At 55.6% G+C, this 22,216-nt stretch overlaps 2 protein-coding genes across 5 annotated transcripts; one reads left to right on the top strand and one right to left on the bottom strand.

Moving 5' to 3' along the window:
• Positions 1-11,889: 11,889 nt before the first annotated feature.
• On the bottom strand, positions 11,890-15,648 carry TMEM151A (transmembrane protein 151A; the record flags this gene model as incomplete). The annotated part of the gene is made up of 2 exons (XM_081239860.1): positions 15,468-15,648; positions 11,890-13,221 (listed from the first exon to the last, which is right to left on the bottom strand). The coding sequence occupies exons 1-2, from the start codon at positions 15,543-15,545 to the stop codon at positions 11,890-11,892; spliced, it is 1,410 nt and encodes a 469-aa protein (XP_081095986.1). The 5' UTR covers positions 15,546-15,648.
• A 2,393-nt stretch (positions 15,649-18,041) lies between these two features.
• On the top strand, positions 18,042-22,175 carry YIF1A (Yip1 interacting factor homolog A, membrane trafficking protein). Of its 4 annotated transcripts, none has more exons than XM_081239640.1 (8): positions 18,042-18,243; positions 18,936-19,147; positions 19,312-19,416; positions 19,551-19,629; positions 20,955-21,012; positions 21,183-21,338; positions 21,786-21,879; positions 21,949-22,175. In XM_081239640.1, the coding sequence occupies exons 1-8, from the start codon at positions 18,213-18,215 to the stop codon at positions 22,117-22,119; spliced, it is 906 nt and encodes a 301-aa protein (XP_081095766.1). In that variant the 5' UTR covers positions 18,042-18,212; the 3' UTR covers positions 22,120-22,175. The 4 variants fall into 4 exon arrangements, with proteins under 4 accessions (XP_081095766.1, XP_081095768.1, XP_081095767.1 ...); XM_081239641.1 differs by having other exon boundaries at positions 18,045-18,243; positions 21,973-22,175; XM_081239642.1 differs by lacking the exon at positions 21,183-21,338.
• The last annotated feature ends 41 nt before the right edge of the window (positions 22,176-22,216 follow it).

Raw genomic sequence — 22,216 nt, 5'->3', positions numbered from 1 at the left:
GTTAGCCGACCAACCTCACAGACTGATGTGTCACCGGGTCCCAGAGAGTCTCTGCTCTCAGTGGCCATTGAAAATAGGCTGATTAGGACTTCCTTGGTGGTCCAGTGGTTAAGACTCTGTGCTTCCACTGCAGGGGGCATGAGTTCGATCCCTAGATGGGGAAGTTCTGCATGCCATGCGGTGCGGCCCCAATAAATAAATATATTTTTTACGTCTTTATTGGAGTATAATTGCTTTACAATGGTGTGCTAGTTTCTGCTGTACAACAAAGTGAATCAGTTATACATATACATCTGTTCCCATATCTCCTCTCTCTTGTGTCTCGCTCTCACCCTCCCTATCCCACCCCTCTAGGTGGTCACGAAGCACTCAGCTGATCTCCCTGTGCTATGCGGCTGCTTCCCACTAGCTATCTGTTTTACGTCTGGTAGTGTATATATGTCCATGCCACTCTCTCACTTTGTCCCAGCTTACCCTTCCCCCTCCCCGTGTCCTCAAGTCCATTCTCTAGTAGGTCTGTGTCTTTAGTCCTGTCTTACCCCTAGGTTCTTCATGACATTTTTTCCCCTTAAATTCCATATATATGTGTTAGCATATGGTATTTGTCTTTCTCTTTCTGACTTAACTTCACTCTGTATGACAGACTCTAGGTCCATCCACCTCATTGCAAATAGCTCAGTTTCGTTTCTTTTCATGGCTGAGTAATATTCCATTGCATATACGTGCCACATCTTCTTTATCCATTCAAATAAATAAATAAATTCAAATAAATAAATTTATCCATTCAAATAAATAAATGTATCCATTCAACTAAATAAATTCAAATAAATAAATTCCGTTGTATATATGTGCCACATCTTCTTTATCCATTCAAATAAATAAATAAATAAATAATTTTTTACATTAAAAAAAAAGGAGACAGGCTGATTAAAGAAGCCTCGAAGGACTGATTAAAATGGGTGTTCCACCTGGATATTTCAGGATAATAATCTCCCTCTTTCAAGGTTCTTAACCTTAATCATATCTGCAAAATCCCCTTTTCCATGTAAGGTAATATACTCACAGGTTCCAGGGGATTAAGATGTGGGCATATTTGGGGCCATCGTTCTGACAGCCACACTTAGGGACCAGGAGAACAATGCTGGGTTGGTGTGAGATCCCTCTAGCCACAGCGAGCAGGTCCTGCAGTGCAGCGCCCAGTAGGACAGATGATAAAATCTTCTTTTTCTTGTCGGCTTGTTTACTAGTGAGAGGTTGCCAGCCACTTTCTGCTGCAGCCAGACAGCTGGGAGAGGTGCTGTTAGCTGCCAGTTTTCACCCAACAGTCATTCCTGGTCATGTGGCCATGGCACTGGAGGGGAGAGTGTACCCGCCACAGCTGTCACAGCCTTGAGAGTGAGGGGCTGCATCAGGAGATGTTTCCAGCTTTGGCCTGTATCCAGACCCTTGTACTGAATTTATGTCTAGCCACCCCCTCTTGGGGGTCCTTGGGGTTCTTTCCTGCCATCTGATCTCAGTTCAAGTCCATCACCAGCATCTGGGGCTGTGTAATCACTTTATGCGTTGTTGTTGTTTCTTATTTATTTATTTGTTTATTTATTATTTATTTATTGGCTGCGTTGGATCTTCGTTGCTGCATGCAGGCTTTCTCTAGTTGTGGCAAGCGGGGGCTACTCTTCGTTGTGGTGCATGGGCTTCTCATTGCAGTGGCTTCTCTTGTTGCGGAGCATGGGCTCTAGGCACGCGGGCTTCAGTAGCTGTGGCACACGGGCTCAGTAGTTGTAGCTCGCAGGCTCTAGAGCACAGGCTCAGTAGCTGTGGCGCACGGGCTTAGTTGCTCCGCGGCATGTAGGATCTTCCCGGACCAGGGCTCAAACCCGTGTCCCCTGCATTGGCAGGAGGATTGTTAACCACTGCGCCACCAGGGAAGTCTCTATGTAATCACTTTAAACCTCAAAAGGAAAAGAGGTCTCAAATGCTCTCCTCCCAGGGGCACCTTGGCCCCCAGCCAGTCAGCAAACTTCGATGTCAAGCAAAATAGAAGGGAATCTTTGGTAGGACATTGGGAGCTGTGGGATTAATGTGGGCTGAAAGTCAGACCTGGAAACAAGCAGAAGCTGGGGTAGCTTGGGAGGCTGGAGCAGGGACTCAGGAGCAGCGTGATCAGGCCACTGCCGGATGCTTGTCCCCAGCCAGTCTCAGAATATTTGAGACTTTGCCTAAAATTTACATTCCAAGCATCCATTTGGGCTTTCTTGGATCATGTGCCTGCAATTTTGTTGGTTGAAGAGGAGGGGAAGTCTTTCAGAAGGGGAAGATTACAGAGCCACCAACTGGTTTAAAGCGGCAGGCAACCTCTAAGTGGCAGTTTCCCTCACTAATAAGGAAATAATTAAAGAGTAGATTTTAATTTTCATCCCTAGTATAGGCTCTACCACAGAGCTTGCTCACAGAGTACCCACCTCGGACTATTTTCCTGGTTCCTGTGTGTAATTTAGGACATTTTGACACATGCAGAGCCCCATATCCCCATGGGAACAAGGGCTATTACAGGGAGAAGGGTCAAGTAGAGGCCACTGGAACCCCCCCCCCTTCACTCACTTGTCCAATATTTATCAAGACCGTACTATGCATCAGAGACTCCATAAGGGATCAGGGTTACAAAAGTAACCGGACAGGAGAGCAGCAAGAATACATAAGGTAAGGAGAGGCAGGGAGAGAAATAGGTGAGGGAGATTAAGAGGTACAGACTTTCAGTACAACGTAAATGAGTCATGGGTATGAAATGTACAGTGTGGGGAATATAGTCAATAATTAGGTAATATCTTTGTATGTGACAGATGACAGCTAGACTTATCATGGTGATTATTTTGAAAGGTATAGAAATATTGAATCACTATGTTGTATACAAGGAATTAACAAAGTGTCATAGATCAGTCATATTTCAAAAACAAACAAACTCATAAAAAAAGAGATCAGATTTGTGGTTACCAGAGGTGGGGGCTGGGAGGAAGGGGAATTGGATGAATGTAGTCAAAGGTACAAAGTTCCAGTTATAAGATAAATAAGTACTAGGGATGTAATGTACAACATGACAAGATAATTAACAGTGCTGTTATATGAAAGTTGTTAAGGGAATAAATTCTAAGAGTTTTCATCACAAGGAAAAAATTTTTTCTATTACTTTAATGTTGTTAAGTCAAATCCTTATGTTGTACACCTTAAATGTATACAGTGCTATATGCCAATTTATATCTCAATAAAACTGGGGAAAAAAGGAATATGTAAGGTGAGACCACCCAGGGCCCTGCCCAGGCAGGAGAGGGTGGTGATCTGAACCGAGGCAGAAGCAGAGTTGGGATGGGAGGAGAGAGTAAAGTTGAGAGGTGGTTGGCAGGTGGATTTGGACCGGATCCAGCGGCTGGCTGAATGTGGAGGAGGAGGACTGTGGCCGCCGGGTTTTGGCTCCCCCTGGTGGTGCCATTCATGGAGGCGGAGACATGGGAGAAGCAGCCACTTCGGAGAGATGGGTGATATTCAGTGTGGGCTCTGTTGTGTTTGCCGTATTTGGAGGTCACCCAAGTGGGCTACTCAAGAAGGTACCTGTATGCCTGAATCCAGAGCTCAAGGAAGAGGGCCAGGTTGAAGATGGAGATTGGAGTTTCCTTTCTACCCCACAGTTGGGGGTCCCTGAAACCACTGGAGCTGCCACCTTCACTGGTGAGTCCTTCACGTTCCGCCCCTTGCTTTCCCAGCAAACAAACGAGCAATGTGCTTTTTTTTGTTTTTGTTTTGTTTTTGTTTTGTTTTGTTTGGCCACACCGCGTGGCTTGCGTGATCTTAGTTCCCCAACCAGGGATCGATCCCGGGCCCCAGGTAGTGAGAGCAATGAGTCCTAACCACTGGACCACCGGGGAATTCCCCTCCAACTCCTAACTTCATAACTGTCCACAGAGTCTGAAATTTTCAAGGATCTTATGCTTGTTTTATAAGTGTTTTTTAGAGTTTTGAACTTGATTTTTATTAAAATATTAGTCTAATATTAAAATATTAGTTATAACACATTGTGGTTTTTTACAATATTTATTTATTTGGCTGCATTGGTTTTTTTTTTAATTAATTAATTAATTTATTTTTGTCTCCATTGGGTCTTCGTTGCTGCACACGGGCTTTCTCTAGTTGCAGCCAGCGGGGGGTACTCTTTGTTTTGGTGCGCGGGCTTCCCACTGCGGTGGCTTCTCTTGTTGCAGAGAACGGCCTCTAGGCGCATGGGCTTCAGTAGTTGTAGCATGTGGGCTCAGTAGTTGTGGCGCACGGGCTTAGTTGCTCCATGGCATGTGGGATCTTCCCGGACCAGGACTCGAACCCGTGTCCCCTGCACTGGCAGGCGGATTCTTAACCACTGCAGCACCAGGGAAGTCCACCCACACTGTGTTTTATAACACAAAAATTAAAACTCTTCTACTGAAAAAAAAATCAGTATTTTTATTTTGGTCACTTTTATTTTATAAGTTTTACAAACAGCAGCCAAAAAGAAGAAAAATACAACTGTCTTTTCCTGGGCAACCACAGGTCACTGAAAATTAGCCGATTTTGGTCTCAGCTGACATACTGGACAGAAACTCCTCCTTGGAGCAGAGCCAGCACAGCCTCTGGCACTTGGTGTGCAGTTATCAATGTGGGCGCTCTGCTTTTCTTCGTTGCTGTTGCTCTGACTCCCAGGGGCTTTGTGCCTTCACCCAGCGGGGCAGCAGCTCGCCTTTCCACCCTGACTCAGGGACGTGTCCTTGTCCTTTCCAGCCACTTCAGTGATAAATTCATACTCAGGGGCTCTGGAGGACAGAGGGCAGTGGGTGTGACCTGGGAAGGAAGATGAAACTCACAAAAAGTGCACGGGCCTGACACCTGGGGGTGCTCTAGGGGTCTGGTAGTTCTGGGTCTGCATCCACAGAGGGGACACAAAACCTCATGGGCTGCTCTGGGTTGGGGAGGCAGCACACACTTCCCTGGCTGCCCTTCTCGGGCCCATGGGCCAAGGAAGATAAAGCTCCACTTCCAGTGAGGCTGAGTGATGCAAATCTGCTTTGGCAGGTCTGGGCCACAGGAGAAGGTGAAGCGGGCCACCAGCCAATCCTCAGGACCTTGTAGCCCCAGTAACCCCAGAGGTGTTGGTAGAAGCTGTGGAATCATTCACTTAACACATGTTCACTGGACATCGACTGTATGCCAGGCGCTGTTCTGGCTGTTGGTGAGTGTGTGTGTGCATGCGCAATATGAACCTACTTATCTATCTATCTATCTATTTATCTATTTATTTATTATTTAATTTATTTTGGCTGCATTGGGTGTTCGTTGCTGCGCGCGGGCTTTCTCTAGCTGCGGCGAGCTACTCTTCGTGGTGGTGTGCAGACTGCTCATCGCAGTGGCTTCTCTTGTTGTGGAGCACGGGCTCTAGGCACACGGGCTTCAGTAGTTGTGGCATGTGGGCTCAGTAGTTGTGGCTCGCGGGCTTAGTTGCTCCGAGGCATGTGGGATCTTCCCCGACCAGGGCTCAAACCCGTGTCTCCTGCATTGGCAGGTGGATTCTTAACCACTGGGCCACCAGGGAAGCCCTGGAGTACCTATTTATAATTAATAACAATAATAGTACAAATGATGATGATAGCTAAATTTACTGAGCACTTGCTATGCTGCAAACCCTGTTTTTACCATGGTGGCATATTATCTTTTTTTTTTAAGTACTGTTGTGATTTTATTTACTTATTTATTTTTTATAGTTGACTTACAATCTTGTGATGGTGGCATATTATCTTATTTAATCCTTATGACAACCCGTGGAAGTCAGAAGATTCTATTATTATCTCCCATGTTGCAGCTGAGAGAGAGGATAAGTAACTTGCCCAGGGCCACTCAGGAGGTAGTGGCAGAATTGGAACTCCATCAGACTGAAAGGTCTGCACCTGTTACCATTTGCCTCCCATAACTTAGTTCTAAGAGAAGAAACAAATAATAACCTCATGCATACATAAATAAAAATAATTGCCACTTATGGTGAGTGGCAGAAAGGAAATGTAAAGGGAGCAGAGGTAGAACAGTGGATGGCTTCAGACAGAGCGGTCAGGGCGTCTCGGGAAGAGCTGGGGATGAGGAAGGCTCCTGGGGCTAGCACAGCATGTGCCGAGACCTCGAGGCGGGAAGGAGCTTGGTTTGTTGTAGGATCAGGCACGAGGCCACCGTGGCTGGAGCTCCGAAAGGAGAGGGGAGCTTGGGGATGTCCACCAGACCTCACAGGGGTCTGAGGGCCAGGGCAGGAGTCTGGGTTTTCCTTGAGGCACTGATGTCTATCTATCTATCTATCTATCTATCTATCTATCTATTTTTTTTTCACACCATGCGGCATGCGGGATCTTCCTTCCCTGACCAGGGATTAAACCCGTGCCCCCTGCAGTGGAAGCACGGAGTCTTAGCCGCTGGACTGCCAGGGAAGTCCTGAGGCACTGGTATGTTTTGAGTGAGGTGGAGATGTGATTTGGTTTATATTTTAAGGTGATTCTGCATGGGCTGGAGGGGATGCGAAGGAGGGGAGGCTTGTTGGAGTCCAAGGTTATCACTGGAAGAGGACCCCCTAGGGGGACTTGGAGCAAGGTGGTGGCTTGGAGAGGACTGGGGGTGTTTAGAGAGATGTGTTGTAGGCAGAATCCTGGGTGTAGATGTCACTTCAGGGGTGAGGGAGGTGTTCATGGATCAAATGTTACAACTTCCAGATCTTCGAGAGAGTCCAGTTGGAGCGGGGAGAAGTGGGGGTGTGTGTGTGGGGGTGAAATAAGACTGGTCCTGGTGGGCGATGGCTGCGGTGCTGGGCGCTGGAGACAAAGGACCTTGTTGCACCAATCTCTCTACTTCTGTAGTCTTTGAAATTTTACGTAATACAAAGTTTAAAAAAAAAACTATGAAGAAGAAGATTGCTATACAAGCACCTGGCTTAAGCAACAGTGGTGACACTATTTCCTGAGATGGAAACAATCGAGAGCAGCAGGGTTGGGGGTGTGGAGATCGGGCACCTTGTTTCAGCCATGCTGTGTGGAGCCGAGTCAGGCCTCGATCAGAGAGCAGAGGCAGAGGTCTCTGGGATCTGGGGACAAAGCTCTGCCCCCTTCCTCAGCCATTATTCTCCTTTGAGAATGGTTTAGAATGGAGTATCCTGGTTCACTGTTGGCTCAAATAGAGACCAAACACGTGAACAAGAGACACCAGACCACCAGATGGGAGCTGTCCAGCAGACACTGCGGTTTCCAGTTTCGCCAGGCTGTGCAGGCCCAGTGACCCTGCATTAAGAGGTGGAAACGGGTTCAGAGTCTGTATCAGCTATCCACTGCATGTAACAAACCACTCCAAAACTTAGTGGCTTGAAACGACAAGGATTTCTTATTTCTCACCATTCTGTAGGTCAGCAATTTGGGGTGGGATCAGCTCGGTGGTTCGTCTGCTAGTCTGCTACTCTTTCCTGGGGGTCATTCCTGTGGCTACAGTCCTGTGTGGCTCCATTTGGGCTGGCATGTCCAGGCTCTTGGCTGGGGCATGTGACCTCTCATCTGTCAGGAGACTAGGCTGGGCATCTTCACAGCCTGGTGGTCTCGGGGCTCCAAGAGAGCACAGGTGGAAGCTGCAAGTCCTCTTGAGGCCTAGTCTCCAAAGCGGTGCAGCCTCACTTCTGCCACATTCTACTGGACAAAGCAAGTCATAAGGCCAGCCCAGATTTAGAGAGCAAGGAAATGGATTCCACCTCTTGAGGGGATGAGCTACAAAGAGTTTGTGGCCATATTTAATCTACTGTAGGCTAGAGGGCCCAAATAAAGGACCTGAGCATGTCATTCTGCCCCTAGTAGGCCCACATCTGATATACCACCACCTTCTCCCTCAAACAAGCATCATAAAATGGTTGGTGTTCAGGAATTCCCTGGTGGTCTACCGCCGAGGCCTGGGTTCAACCCCTGGTCAATCCCACAGGCTACACGGTGCAGCCAAAAAAAACCCCCAAAAACAAACAAAACAAAACAAAACACAAAAAACGGTTGGTGCTAATTTTGCAGACCAGTCTATAGATGTTGATTTGTTAGGAATGGCATTTGGCTCATTGATCAATTGCATTTTTGAAGATGGCCACTAATAATATACCTGCCATCCCACATGCTAATCTTACAATGTGATGTTGACAAGCCTCCAGCGAGAGGTGGGGTCTTACATTTGTTCCCTCACCTTGAAACTGGGTGGACCTTTGTAATAGCTTTAACCAATAGAAAGGGGCAGGAGTGATGCATGTGACTTCTGAGGCTAGACCGCAAAGGGCAATACAGCCTCCACTCTCTTGGTACACTTGTCCTTGGAACCTAGTCACCAAGTTAAAAGGAAGCCCAGGGCTTCCCTGGTGGTGCAGTGGTTGAGAGTCCACCTGCCGATGTAGGGGACGCGGGTTCGTGCCCCGGTCCGGGAAGATCCCACATGCCGCAGAGCGGCTGGGCCCGTGAGCCATGGCCGCTGAGCCCATGCTCCGCAACGGGAGAGGCCACAACAGTGAGAGGCCCGCGTACCACAAAAAAAAAAAAAAAAAAAAGGAAGCCCAAGCCACATGGAGAGGCCCTCTTGTGGTGTTCCAGCCAATAGCCCTAGTTAGGCCCTCAGCCATCAGCCAGCATCAACTGCCAGACGTGTGAGTGAACGAGCCTTTGGATGATTCCACTCCTGGCTTTTGATTCTTCCAGCAGAGGCCCTAGACATCATGGAACTGAGATAAGCCACTCCCATTGTGCCATGTCTGAATTCTTGACCCACAGAAACCAGGAGAGATAATAATGATTATTGATGTCGTAAGCCGCTAAGTTTGGGGGTAATTTGTGGTGCAGAGGGAAATAGGTAATAGTATGGGCTGCTGGTAATAGAGACAAGAAAAAACAGTGGCTTAAACAAACTAATGGTTTATTTCTCTTTTTCACTAAGAGGGTTTGGAAGCAGGCAACCCAGGGATAATGTGGACACACCTATGGTGTCATCAGAAGCCTAGGGTCTTTTTTTTTTTTTTGGCCACGCCGCACGGCATGCAGGATCCTAGTTCCCTGACCAGGGATCGAACCTGTGCTCCCCCGCAGTGGAATCTCAGAGTCCTAACCACTGGACCATTAGGGAATTCCCAGCCCCAGGTCTTTTATCTTGCTTCTCTGCTATCCTCAGCACATGGCTACAATTCTCAAGGTCATCTCTAGGTCCCAAGTAGCTACTGGAATTCCAACTCTCACATCTGCACTCCAGGCGGAATGCAGGATGAAGCCAAGAGGACATAACTAACCTTCACCGATATTGTTTCTATTTCAAGGAGCATTTTTAGAAATCCCTTCCAAGACCTTCTCCTTATATCTCATACCCTAAAATTAGGTCACACAGCCACACCATATGTGCAAGGGAGGCTGGAAATATTGCCTTTTAGCTGGGCTCATCGTCATCTAAAGTAAAACTGGGGTTCTGGCATTGAGGAGGGGAGAGTGGATAGTGGTTGGTGGGCCATTAGTGGCTGAGGTGTTAGAGCAGGATGATGGAAGAGGGAAATCTTCCCCATGGGGATGAGCTGGAGCCACACATTGTCCCCCTGCCTGCTGCAGCCTCGTTGAATGTTTGGGCACCACGGAGTTTTCCACCTAAGTTGCTTCTGGACAAAGGTTTGACTTCACCCCCTGTGAGGTAGTGGGCTGATGCACAGGGAAAGCTCTGGTCTCTAACTCCACCCTCCCCATGTGGCCAGCAGGCAGCTGGAATTTTGCTAAAAATCCTAATATGCAGCCCTGAGCTTGTCACTTCCCTGCTCAACCACCTTCCAGGGCTCCAGTTTGCCCCAGTTTAAGGGCAGTCCCCCAGTTAAGGGATTGGTGTTGAAGGCCTCAGCCACCTCCCCCACAGCTCTGCTTCCACCCTTGCTTCACGCCCTGCACCCAAGCCTTTGTGCAGGCAGCTCCCACCGCCCAGAGCACCCTTCGTCTTGTCTCTGCCTGGGGGAATCCCACTCATCCTCATCACTCTTCTAGGGCCACCACTGGCCCTTATGGTGCATGTGGATGGATTAGAAAAGGGCGCCCTTCATCCAAGTGGATGCGGCTTCATGCCAGGGCTTGAGGAGTGGCCCACAGGTGGGATTCCACCCACACTTGCCTCTTGCACAGTGAACACCCTGCACAGCTGTACAGGAAGACGTCACTTCCAAGGGCCGCTGGAGCTCCACCACTGGGGTAGGCCCTTCCTTTGCCCTCTTCCATCTTCAGACCCCATGCCCTGATTTGGGGCTGGCTGTTTCCAGCTTTGCGTCCTCTGACCTGCTCAGTGCCCATTCCCCCAGATCCATGACACCAACAGCCATCGGGGGAACTGAACTTGTGCCACAGGCTATACCTCTTTCTTCCCACTTTGGGGACCAGCCACACTCCCTTAGTCCTCAGCACACCCAGCAGCAGAATGGAAACCGCTGCTGGGCTGGAAGAGGGGCCACTTGGACAGTCTCTTAGAAGCGACCCAGACACCGGTCGGTCGGAGTCAGCTGCTCAGAGCAACCCAAATCTGAGTCTCAGAGACCCCAGGCCAGGCAGGGAGCTCACCCTCTCCTGGGGGTGCTGCAGCCCCACCCTGCATCCCCTCCCAGACCCAACATGGCCCATTGTGTTTGTTGTGGTGGCCTTGAACCCACCACCCAGGAATGCACGTGAGAAGACCTTCCATTTCATACCTTTTATTTTATCTGCATCTTCTCTGCCTCCTCCCTCCCCCACCGGCCCATGAGAGCGGGTGGAAGCCCCAGTTGGAAGGGAAGGGACTACTCTCTCCTCCCTGGGGGAGGGCTGGTGTCCCCTGGGCCAGGCCCCAGGGACGGGGGAAGCAGGGGCCTCCATGGCAGAGCAAGGGCATCGTCCAAGAGGCTGTGGCTGGGGCCGAGGCCCCTCGGATGCCCAGTAGCCCTGAGCCCCGTGGGTCATCAGGAAGGTAAAGAGCAGAGAAGTCAGGGGGCGATGAGAGGACACAGCCTGGAAGGCGTGTGCGTGGCTGACAGAGATGGACATGGACTTCTGGGGCCAGGAGCAGAGACCAGGGAATATGGAATTGAGATGGGGCCCTGGGAAGGAACCCCGGGTTACAGGGGTGACTGGATGTGCAGGGGAGGGTGGACCAGGGAACACAGGGGGCTGGGGTGGGACAGGGCTGTGCTCCAAGATCCAGGCTCCTGGTAGAGGGGCCGCGCCACAGAGTCTGATCAGGGACTGGCCCTGAGCAGAGGCCAGAGGGCAGGCAGGGACGGGCCTGTCAGGGAAGGAGGGTGGGGACTTTGGGAGGGTAGTGGGGCCGAGGCCGTGGTGCTGCCATAGCCGGGTCTTCAGGTTCATGGATGCCAGCCCAGCTGGTCGGCCCCAAACCACCAATTTGTGCTTCTGGGTTGCTCGAGGGCCCCCGACGTGGCTTCAGCCATGCAGGGAAGAGTCCATAGGCAGCCCTCTGCTGCAGGCAACAGCTGTCCCCGGGACTCCTCCCCCAGCCCAGGTTTTCTGGAAACTTCCTTCCCTGCGCAGCCTGAGAGGCCCCGAGGCTAGATCGTCCGCCATCGCAGGGGGTGGGACGTGGTGGTGGTGGTGGTGGAGGGGAGCCATGCTGGGACGGTTCGTAGACCCAACCGCGGTGGTGTCCCCCCGCCCCTAAAATGACCGTGGGTCCCTGCATGTTAGCCTGTCTAAGGGCTCCAACCCCACCCCATCCCTTGTGTGCTGGTCTGTCTTCCCTCCTGTTTTGGATAACAATTACTCAGGCATGGAAGCCCCGTGGTGGGATGGTGGGGAGAGGGTCAGTCTGGGGGCCGCGTGGGTCTCAGAGCGCACCCTGCCCGTCCCCCTGGCAGCCGCTGTCACCGTGGACGATGAGCACCGGGAAGTAAAGGGCGTCCTCGTAGCACGGTGGGCTTTCCAGGGGCTCCGTGTCCTCTCCACGACGCCCCAGCGGCCCCCCGCTTAGGCTTCGGAAGACCCCCGGTGTGGCGCGGCCCCCGGCCCCCAGCGAGAGGCGGCTGCGGCTAAAAGGCAGGCGGGGCCCGCTGGGCCGGGCGGGGGGCAGCGAGTTGCTGCTGACGGAGCGGCGGCAGCGCTGGCAGCCACGGAGGTAGGCGCCCGAGCTGGCGTCCATGACCACGGCCTCTGAGTAGCTGGGCACCAGCTGCCGGTTGGAGCAGATGTGCCACTCGAGCTCGGTGAAGTCCACCGTGGCCACACGGGAGAGCGGGGGCCCGCCGGGCCCGGCCCCGGGCGCGGGCGAGCTGGCGCCGAAGAGCTTCTCCACCTGGTAGTGCACGTGGGCCGTGCCGTAGGCCGCCACAACGCGCAGCGGCCAGGACAGCGTGGCCGCCGACACCAGCCAGAAGACCCAGGCGCGCGCGTACCACGGCGGGCTGCGAGGGTCGGCGAAGACCATGAGGGACTCGCGGAAGTCCACGTCCTTCAGGTGCATGCCCTCCCGGGCCTCCAGGTAGTCATCCAGGCCCTCGTTGGCGCTGAAGAAGCGGGCCCGCTGGGTGAGGTACGAGGCCTCGGCCTCGGCGCTGCCGAAGCTGAAGCACTTGGTGAAGCGCAGCCGCGTGGCCGCGTGGTCGGCCAGGCCCACAAGCTCCTTGGAGACGTCGCGGACGCCGTGGGCCGAGTAGTCGAACTCGCCCCGAGCCGAGCGGCTGTCGGCCCTCTCGTGGTAGACCTGTGTGGTGGTGTAGGCGTCGCCGTTGCGGTAGCGGGTGATCTGGCGGGTACGCCGCACGTAGTGGTAGCTGGTGGCCTTCCACCAGACGCAGGGCGGCGCCTGCTGCAGCCGGCGGATCAGGGCGAGCACGGTGTTGGCGTCGGTGCGCGGTGCCTGGCAGGAGCGCACGTGACAGTGCCAGCACTCGGCCAGGTAGAGGAGGTAGAGGAGGGAGACAAAGGCCAGTGGGATGTACAGGTAGCCATCCGAGCAGGGGCTGGCTGGGTAGGTGGGTGGCGGGCCCCCAGCCCCCTGGGCCAGGGCCGCCTCGGGCCCCAGCACCAGCCGTGGCACCGTGGCCAGGCGACACCAGGCCACCACGGCGCCGCAGGCGTGGATGAGCAGCGTGAGAAGCAGGCACTTCCAGTGCGACTCGCGACACAGGGAGCTCCCCAGGGACTGTTTCAGGGGCCGCTGCTGCAGAGAGAGGGGAGGCGTGGGTCAGCCCGCGGCCGTCAGCTGTGCCTGCTGCTCTGCGGAAGCCCCTTGAAGGAGGTGGTGCTGTGTCCCCGCTTTACAGAGGAGGAAACTGAGGCTCTGAGGGATGGGGCAACTTGCTCCAGGCCTCACCCTTCTAGCCAACTGACAGTCGAGCAGCAGGGCTCAAACCCAGGCCTCTCTGCCGCAAGCCTATCCTCCACTGTGCCCTGTCATCTCTCAGTCAGGGGCATGTAGGACAAAACAGACCCATCTCTGCCCAAAGAGGAGAGGACCCCCCTCTCCCCCACGACTGGCCACTGAGAAAACTGAGCTCTGGTCCTGACTTTGCTCCCGATTTGCTGTGTGATCGTGGCCATATCCCTGCCCTCTCTGGGCACTGATTCCTGGACCTGGTGGTGTGGGAAGCCAGGGTGGCAGGGGTCCTAGGGGTGAAGAGCATGGGCTTAGGAGCCCAGGATTGGCTGCTGGCTCCGCCACTCACTGTATGACTTGGGCAGTTCCCTCATCCTCTCTGGACCTCAACTTCCTCCTCTGTAAACTGGGGTTGTTGTGAGGATTCAACGAGACCATAATGTGTGAAGATTTTAGCACAGGGTCTGGCCATGGGAATAAATACTATTACCGTTACCCCGCAACTCCCTCTGGTCCCTTGGTCTCGCTAGAAACAGCAGGAGACTTGGGCGAGGCTTTCAAGTAAAGGAGAAAGAGGAAGAGAGGGAGAGGTGTGAGTCTGGGCGGTGGTGGGGGGGAGCAGATGGAGTGCCGTCCTCCACTCCCCATCTGTGCTGAGGGGGGGCGGGACACAGCTGCTGGGCAGCAGGGACCACTCCCTGGCCCGGGCTGCCAGCCTGGCTCCCGCCTCATCCCCAGGTGCCTAAGGAGAGAGAAGGGGGAAGAGAGAAGGGGTGAAAAGGGGGAGAAGGAAGACGTGGTCTGGAGGAAGCAGCGGGGTGGGGGGTGGGGTTAAGGGGCCACCTTTTCCCCCACAGTCCCACCCCCACCAGGCTGTGAGAAACCCAGGAGGAGAGGAACTGTCCCCACCCCAGCCCAGAGCAGCCGCCCACCACAGAGGCATACCACTACCCTGACCTGCGGGGCCAGCGGGATGCACCTAACCTCATCCGCGACCCCCACCCCACCCCACCCCAAGTTCACGGAAGAACCCCCCACCGGGAATGTGACCTCTGCCTGTCTATCCAGTACGCAGCAGACCCTCACCAGAGCCCAGGGCGCAACCCCCCTCCCCCACTGTAACTTGGCGCACAGGTGCACACGCATCCCCTCCCCCAACCCACCCACTACAGGACACACAGATGCACATAAATGTTACACATTCACTGAAGCGCAGGGACACGGCAGCCCCTTACCTACCACGGTGCACATGCCCCCACCCCTACTGCGACCTGACACCCACACCCTACAGACTCTACCGGGAGAGACCCACACACCGCAGGACGAGACACTCACATGCACTCACACGTGAGCATTTCACCCAAGCCAAGGGACCCACCAGACCCTCGCCTGACTATAGGGCGCGTATATCCCATTCAAGGTGTGCGGAGCACGCACTGACATTCACACACCCACAAGCACCCTCTGTCCACCGAAACACACACAGAGATCTACTCACCACCCACCACCCCCAACACCCCACACTGGGCCCTACAGCCCTGCAGACCCTCTTCCTGGCTAGGACTGAGGAGGGGCCATTCTGAGGGTCCCAACCAGCAGGATGGGCCCTGGGGCCTCACCTCAGGGAGAGGGAGAAGGGGTACCAGAGGCCACCTCCCTCCCTCTTTCCCCTCCTCCCTCTGCTCCCCGCTCCCCGAGTCCCCGCTACCACTGCTGCATTGCAGTCGCCGCCCAGGCACCTCGTGAGTGTCTGGGGGCCTGACCCCGGGGCTCTGGGGGTGAGGGGCAGCGCTGCAGAATGGGGCCGCGCAGGGGCCAGGTGCTGACGTCACAGGAAGGCGAGGCGGGATGAGGGGGCGTCGGGGGCGGGAGTTGCCCCCATACCCCTTCCCAGCCAACCCCACCCCTACCCCTACGTGGGCCCCTAGGTCCCAGGACCTCTTGCAGGACGCAGGATACCCCAGTGACGTCATTGGCCACAGGGTCTCCGGACTTCCCTCCTCAGCCCCCGCCTCGGGGGTCGCCCCTTCCCTTGTCCCCCTCTTCCCGCTCCAGCCCCGGCTCCGGCCCCCACCACACAGAGCCGGTACCTCCTCCCGCAGCGGCTCGCCGTCCGGGATGAGCGCGGGCACCTCCCCGCCGTCGCCGCCACCGCCGCCCTCGGGCATGGTGTCCTGGCTGCTTGGGCGGCCCCCGCCCGGGCCCGGGGCATGATAGGGGGGAGCGCGGAGGGCTGCGGCGCGGCCCCAGTGGGCGTCCGCTCGGCTCAGTGGCCGCGGAGGGAGTGCGCGGAGATAGACCCTGAGCGCGGCGGAGGCGTTGGCAGCCGCGGTGCCCGGCGCCCCGCCCTCCGCTGACCCCGCCCCCGCGGCACCCTCTGCGCCGCCGGCAGCGCCTGGCACCGCGGGTGCTGCCCCCGCCCCTGAGAAGCCCAGGCTGGGCGGACGGACGCCTGGGTTCCCTTCCTGCCGCGATCGAGCTTGCGACCTTGGACGAGTCCTTGCTCTCTGGGGCCTGAGCCTCCCTTGCTGTAAAATGAATCTCGAAGAGAGTGGGTACCCGCGGGGTCCTATCTCTGAGTAGACCCAGGCCTGAGCTCACCCAGACCCCACCCCTGAAGCCTCGCTTGTGGTGGTGGAGGGGGCAGTTACAGCCCTGAAGGCTGTGGTGAGCCTCGTTAGCTGGACAGAGGAGCTGGGCTCCACTTAGAGCAGGCAAGCAGAAGGCCAGGACACCGGGGCCCTAGGCTTTGTGATCTTGAGTTGGCACCCTTCACCCCCAACCTCAATTTTCCCACCGGAGAAATGGGGATGGAAAGGTGCTGGATTCAATGCACATTCATCATGCTGTACAGGCGAGTGGGATTTGTCCCACATGAGAGGACCCCCTCCCAGGTACTGGTGGCCCCAGTGCTGCTCTCTGACCCTCAGGGGCCTCAGACCTTCACATCTGCCCCTGGGCCAGGGCCTAGCCCCCAAGGTAGACAATCAGTTGGTGGGACATAGGGAGCTGCAATGCTAGGTGGGGTTTGTTTTGTGAATTTTTTTTTTCCCAAAGAGCAACTCAGAGACCATTCTGTTCAACACCCCTACCCATTTAAAGATGAAGTAACCGAAACGGTAGAGAGAAAAAAGGACTGAACCAGAGTTTCATCCATTAAAAAAAAAATTATTAGGCGCAGATGTTTATTAGGTGTCTTCTATATGCAAGTACTGTGAAGCATTCACAAGCATCGTGAAGACAAGTGTAGAAGTGGAGAATGACACAGGCCCTGTCCTCATGGAATTTACATCCAGGGCAAACTACTGCACCCAGAGGGAGCCTAAAGCCTGGCCTCCGGCCTCCGTCCCAAGCCAGGACTCTTCCCTCTGTCTCTCTGAGAGGCACAAGTTGAACTGACTCTTAAAGGATAATTAGGTTTCGGACAAGTGGATATGAGGGCATCCCAGGTGGAGGGGACTTCTGGGCAAAGGCACTGCAACTGGACCACGTGGATTGAGTTCGGAGAGCAGGAAGGTCACCTGGTGTAACTGGACACTGGGTAGCTAACTAGAGGCAGGTCGAAGAGGACCTGATCTTGCTCTGTAGAAAGTGGTGGCTGGAGGTCTGTGTGAAGGGAGGCCCCGAAGACTGTCTCCGGGGAAGGTGGGAATGAGAGAAAGGTGGAGAGAAAGGAGCCCCTGAGGTCATGAGTGAGGCTTGGGGGGTCTCACTTCGAGATGACTGAAGGGCTGGCAATGACTCAGGAGTTGCAACCACAGCTTCAGGAGGCGAATCGGCACACCTCCACCCACAAATCATCTGGAGCACGGGAGAGTCGACGGGACAAGCCTGGTGCAGGATCCTATCCCAACTATTACCACCCAATTTACTACCACCCAATTTCTGGGACTTCGGACCCGGACCTCGGTTTTTCAATACATGTAATGTGTGTGTGTGTGTGTGACCTCGGTTTTTCAAAACATGTAGTGTGTGTGTGTGTGTGTGTGTGTGTGTGTGTGTGTCTGTGTAGAGCCCAGGCCCTCGGAGCCTGCAGGATGGCGGCAGTGGCGGTAGGGAATTTCAGCACCAGACAGCGGACAGCACCCGCGCGGAAACGAGTGGTGGGAGGCGGGAGGAGGAGTCAGCATCCCGGAGCTCGCTGGGCTGCGCAGTCACTGCTCGGCCCGGGCTCCTACCAGCACCCCACCCCACCCCCGCCCCGGCTGCCCGGGCTCCGCGCCAGTACTGGGGGAAGTATGGAGGACGGGGAAGGAAAGCTAGCATTGAGAAGGAGGGGAAAGAGCCCCGAGGGATAGGGCTTGGTCATAGCCCCACCGTCCCACTCCCTCTTGGAGTACGTCCCGCGAGCGAAACTTCATTCCCGGACTCCAGCCCCCGCCAGCCTCCGCCGAGTCTCCTGCTGTAGTCGTGGCAGGTAGAGCGTCAAGTGCTCCAGTGCGCAGGCGCGGAAATACTTCTCAACCTCCTCCTACCTTGACCCTTCTATTGGCTGCTCCGCCGCGAACTAACAACCGCACTATCCAATCCGAGAGCGCCTCAAGTTGCTCCGCCTATTCCCCCCGCCCGGAAGTTGATTACTGCCGAATCCGCTTCGGCGAGGGCACGCCAGTAACCAACTGGGAGAGGGGATGGGCGAGCCGGCGCCGCCGAGGAGCCAATGGCAGGCGGCAGAGGATGACGCTGAGGACATGCTGCTGTCGTCGGACAAGACGGGGACGTGTCTGGCTGCTCGGTAACCTCGGTCGGTTCCTAAGAAACGAAGCAGCTGCCTCACTAGTATTCGTACCACGAGGCGACGCAGCGGGCCCTCGGAGAGAGCGAGCGTCGGGGCCATGGCTTATCACTCGGGCTACGGAGCCCACGGTGCGTGGGGCGTGGGGTGGGCGGGGGCGCGGGCCGATCGGCCCGAGGAGTGTCGGCTGCGCGGCCCGCTCACCCTGAGGGAGAGGGGCGGCCGTGACTGCTGCCCAGGGCGGCGAATGTCATTCGGATTCCTGACCCGTGAGACTGTGCAACGCGTCCTGGACTTCGCCCTCTCGGCCCAAACCTGAGATCAGACCGGGCGTTGACAGCACTGCTGGGATCCCCGTGCCCGACTCGGGCATGAATGGGGTTTGCCTCCCAAACTTCCTTTCCCTGTCATGACCCTGGCAGGGTTTCTCACCACTGCCCAGGGCCTCCGCGTACCCAGCCGTCGCCTTTCCCACCCTTGTTCACGCGGGGATTCCCTGCCAATTGTCTTCACCTAGCAAACTCAGTCTCCAAGTCTCAGTTCAGAAATCAGTCCCCTTGAGGAGGCCCCCAGGAACCCTCAGACGGGCAACCACTTCCAGGGGCTGCCTCAGCTCTTTCTTTGCCCACATTTAGCACCTCTCCAGAAGGATCCCTCACCAAAGTTCTTCCTGGGTCAGCTACTCCTCGTCCAGCTAGTTTCCCTCACTGATTGCTTGGTGCTCCCAGGACCCATACAGGGCTGCCCAGCCTGCGGAAGGGGCAGTGGTTTGGGCTCATGCTTGGTATTCCTGTCACCTACTCTGGTACCTACAAACCCACAGGCTCCAAGCACAGGGCCCGGGCAGCTCCGGATCCCCCTCCTCTCTTCGATGACACAAGCGGTGGTTACTCCAGCCAGCCGGGGGGATACCCAGCCCCAGGAGCCGACGTGGCCTTCAATGTCAACCACTTGATTGGGGACCCAGTGGCCAACATGGCTATGGCCTATGGCGGCTCCATCGCATCCCATGGGAAGGACATGGTGCACAAGGAGGTGTGGCCCACCCCCAGGGCAAGGGTGGCAGGATTTCTGGCCAGGGCTGGGGCATCACGGGATCCCACCTAATCCTCACAGCAGCCCTCAGGGAAGGAGCACATAGAGGAGCACCCTGAGGTTTGGGGTACAGCTTGCCCACAGCCTCCTCTCTCCCCTCCCAGCTGCACCGTTTTGTGTCTGTGAACAAACTCAAGTATTTTTTCGCTGTGGACACAGCCTATGTGGCCAAGAAGCTAGGGCTACTGGTCTTCCCCTACACACACCAGGTGAGCTGCCTACCAGCTGAGCTGGTGGACCCCCTTGCCTCCCTCATCCTGCCCCAGAGTCTGGCCCCCAGATCTCAACCCCCTTCTTTCCTCTCGTCTTTTCCTCCTAACCTGGCTGCTGCTGCCATCACCAGAACTGGGAAGTACAGTACAGTCGTGATGTGCCTTTGCCCCCGCGGCAAGACCTCAACGCCCCCGACCTGTATATCCCCAGTGAGTCTTTGACCTGGGCTAGGAGTTACGGGGGGACTTGTGCCTTGAGGCGCCAACGAGAAGAGAGAGGCTCGTGTGTTGGTTCAGCTTCTGCTCTTGGTGCTTTTGTGTGTGGCTTTTGTGGTGTCCCTAGATGCCAGGTAGACCAGGTAGGCAGAGTGGGGTGACCAGTAAGCAGCTTCCTGGGTGTGCTCTCAGGGTACTCCCCTTTGAGACCTTCCTGCCACTTGACTTAGACCATGTCCCTCCCCAGCCTGGAGCCTTGGGTTTAGACCTGGCCCTGCAACTTCCAGCTGTGGGACCTCAGGTGGCTACTTTCATGCTCCTGAAAAACTGGAATAACAACAGTTCGTACCACAGAGGACTGTTGTGGAAATTCAGCGAAGGGATGTGTGTGCTCAGCCAGCACGTGGCACACAGGAAGCACGCAGTAAATATTAGCTGTTATCACTGTTATTACTTGTCCTCCAAGGCCTGCTTCAGTATCCCCTTCTTTGAGGAGGTGGTCACTCCCTTCTGGGTTCCCACAACTGCCTGTCTACATGGCATGGGTCAGGCCGCCCACACTGTGCAGTGGCTGGCAGACTCTGCATCTGACTTCTCTCTGTCCTGGGGCCTGCACAAGGCGAGGCCCCTGGTGGACACGCTGGAGGAGGGGTGAGTATGCCCGGGCCAGCCCTCAGAAGGGCTACCAGGAGGGCAGCCAAACAGCTCAGTTGCCCTGGGAGAGACACAGGTTCTTCTTCCCCCCCTTCATTTTGTTTCCCTCTCATAGTCACTGTGTAAGGCAGGAACTGCCACCCCTGTTTTACACGTTGAAGCCAAGGCTCAGAGAGAGTTGAGTATCTTGGAGGATACACAGCTTATAGGTGGTAGAGTTGGTTTGCCGTCTCCAGACACTGTGCCCTCTTGTGGGCACATCAGTTCTGGTGCTTGAAGGGGGCAGAGGACAGGACTGAGAAGTTGAAATTGCTGTGAAAACCCAGCTGCCGTCTGAGCTTTTGTGAAAATAGCAGAGGTGACTCTGGCCTGTGATGTAGTTTCTGAGACACAGCAGGAAACTTTGGTGAGTTTCCTAGTACAGGGACGGGGAAGGAGGTGGCTTCGTGGTCCTGAGAGAAGGGTCAGGTAGCATTTACACAGTGGGAGAGGGCTGAGCAGGAAAAGGCATCCCAGGCAGCGCACTGGGGAGCTGAGTGTGGAGGTCGAGCATGTTGGGATATGCAGGGAAGGAAGTACGGGGGTGTCAGTGGCTCTGAATACCTAGTGGGGGGTGGCCCTGGCTGAGGAAACCAGGCTGATGGCATCTCTCTGGCTCTTGGCAGCAATGGCCTTCATCACCTACGTGCTGCTGGCTGGGATGGCGCTGGGCATTCAGAAAAGGTCAGTGCCAACCCCTTCCGCATTCCCACCACTTCCCCACTCCTGACTCCTCTCCTCACCTCCCTAGGGGATTTGTGCCAGCTCCCAAGTCCACCGGTGCCCCCAGTCTTGCACCTGCCACGGGATGGCTGGTTTGGGGCTCCCCTCACCCCACCCCCACACGGCCACAGGTTCTCCCCAGAGGTGCTGGGCCTGTGTGCAAGCACGGCACTGGCGTGGGTTGTGATGGAGGTGCTAGCTCTGCTCCTGGGCTTCTACCTGGCCGCCGTGCGCAGCGACCTGAGCACCTTCCACCTGCTGGCCTACAGCGGCTACAAATACGTGGGGTGAGCACCTGTGGGCCGAGCGGGAGGCTCGCCTGGGTCGGGGGTGCCTACCGCTCTGGGTTCCCGGCCTGCATAGCTACAGCCTCGAACTGTGACCCTGGACCCCCTCTCGCTCCTCTACTAGAGGGAGCACCTGTTTTCAGCAGCCTCCTCAGGGCCGGCTCAGTGTTGCTCAGGAGGTCAGGAGTGTGTTGAGAGTCACCCTGGGAGCACAGGGGAGAGGGGTGAGCTGGGGTAGTGACGGGGGTCTCAGCTCCAGGTCCTAGGGCTGAGTCCTGGCCCTCCCAATTCATTTGGAGTCTAGGTCCCTGGGGGGACAGGTTGGGGGTAAAGGGCCCTGGTGATGGTAGGTGGGGTCTAGGCTGGGCTCTGGGGCAGTCTCAGGCCTGGACCCTTGGGAGGTCTCCAGCCTTCTCTTCCTCCCTCCCCCACCCCTGCCCGCTGCAGGATGATCCTCAGTGTTCTCACGGGCCTGCTCTTCGGCAGCGATGGCTACTACGTGGCGCTGGCCTGGACTTCATCCGCGCTGATGTACTTCATCGTGAGTCTGGGGCTGGCTCCTCTTCTCCTGGGGTCGGAGCTGGGGACAAGCTCCCCCTTCCCGGCCCAGCTTCAGCTCTCTCCTTTATTCCAGGCGCGCTCTTTGCAAACAGCAGCCCTGGGCCCCGACAGCGTGGGGGGCCCGGCCCCCCGGCAACGTCTCCAGCTCTACCTGACTCTGGGAGCTGCAGCCTTTCAGCCCCTCATGATATACTGGCTGACCTTCCACCTGGTCCGGTGACCCCCGGTCCCCACTGGCACTGATTTTTCCATACGTTGAAGATTTGGTTTCCTTGATTTCGTTTGAGCCTTGTTTCTGGGGCTTATGGGGGGATTTG

This window comes from Mesoplodon bidens (genome assembly GCF_964165515.1).
Source record: "Mesoplodon bidens genome assembly, chromosome: 7".
In the NCBI taxonomy this organism is placed as follows: Eukaryota; Metazoa; Chordata; class Mammalia; order Artiodactyla; family Ziphiidae; genus Mesoplodon; species Mesoplodon bidens.
The sequence above is the reverse complement of the archived record's forward strand: the minus strand, read 5'-3'. Positions and strand labels throughout refer to the sequence as shown.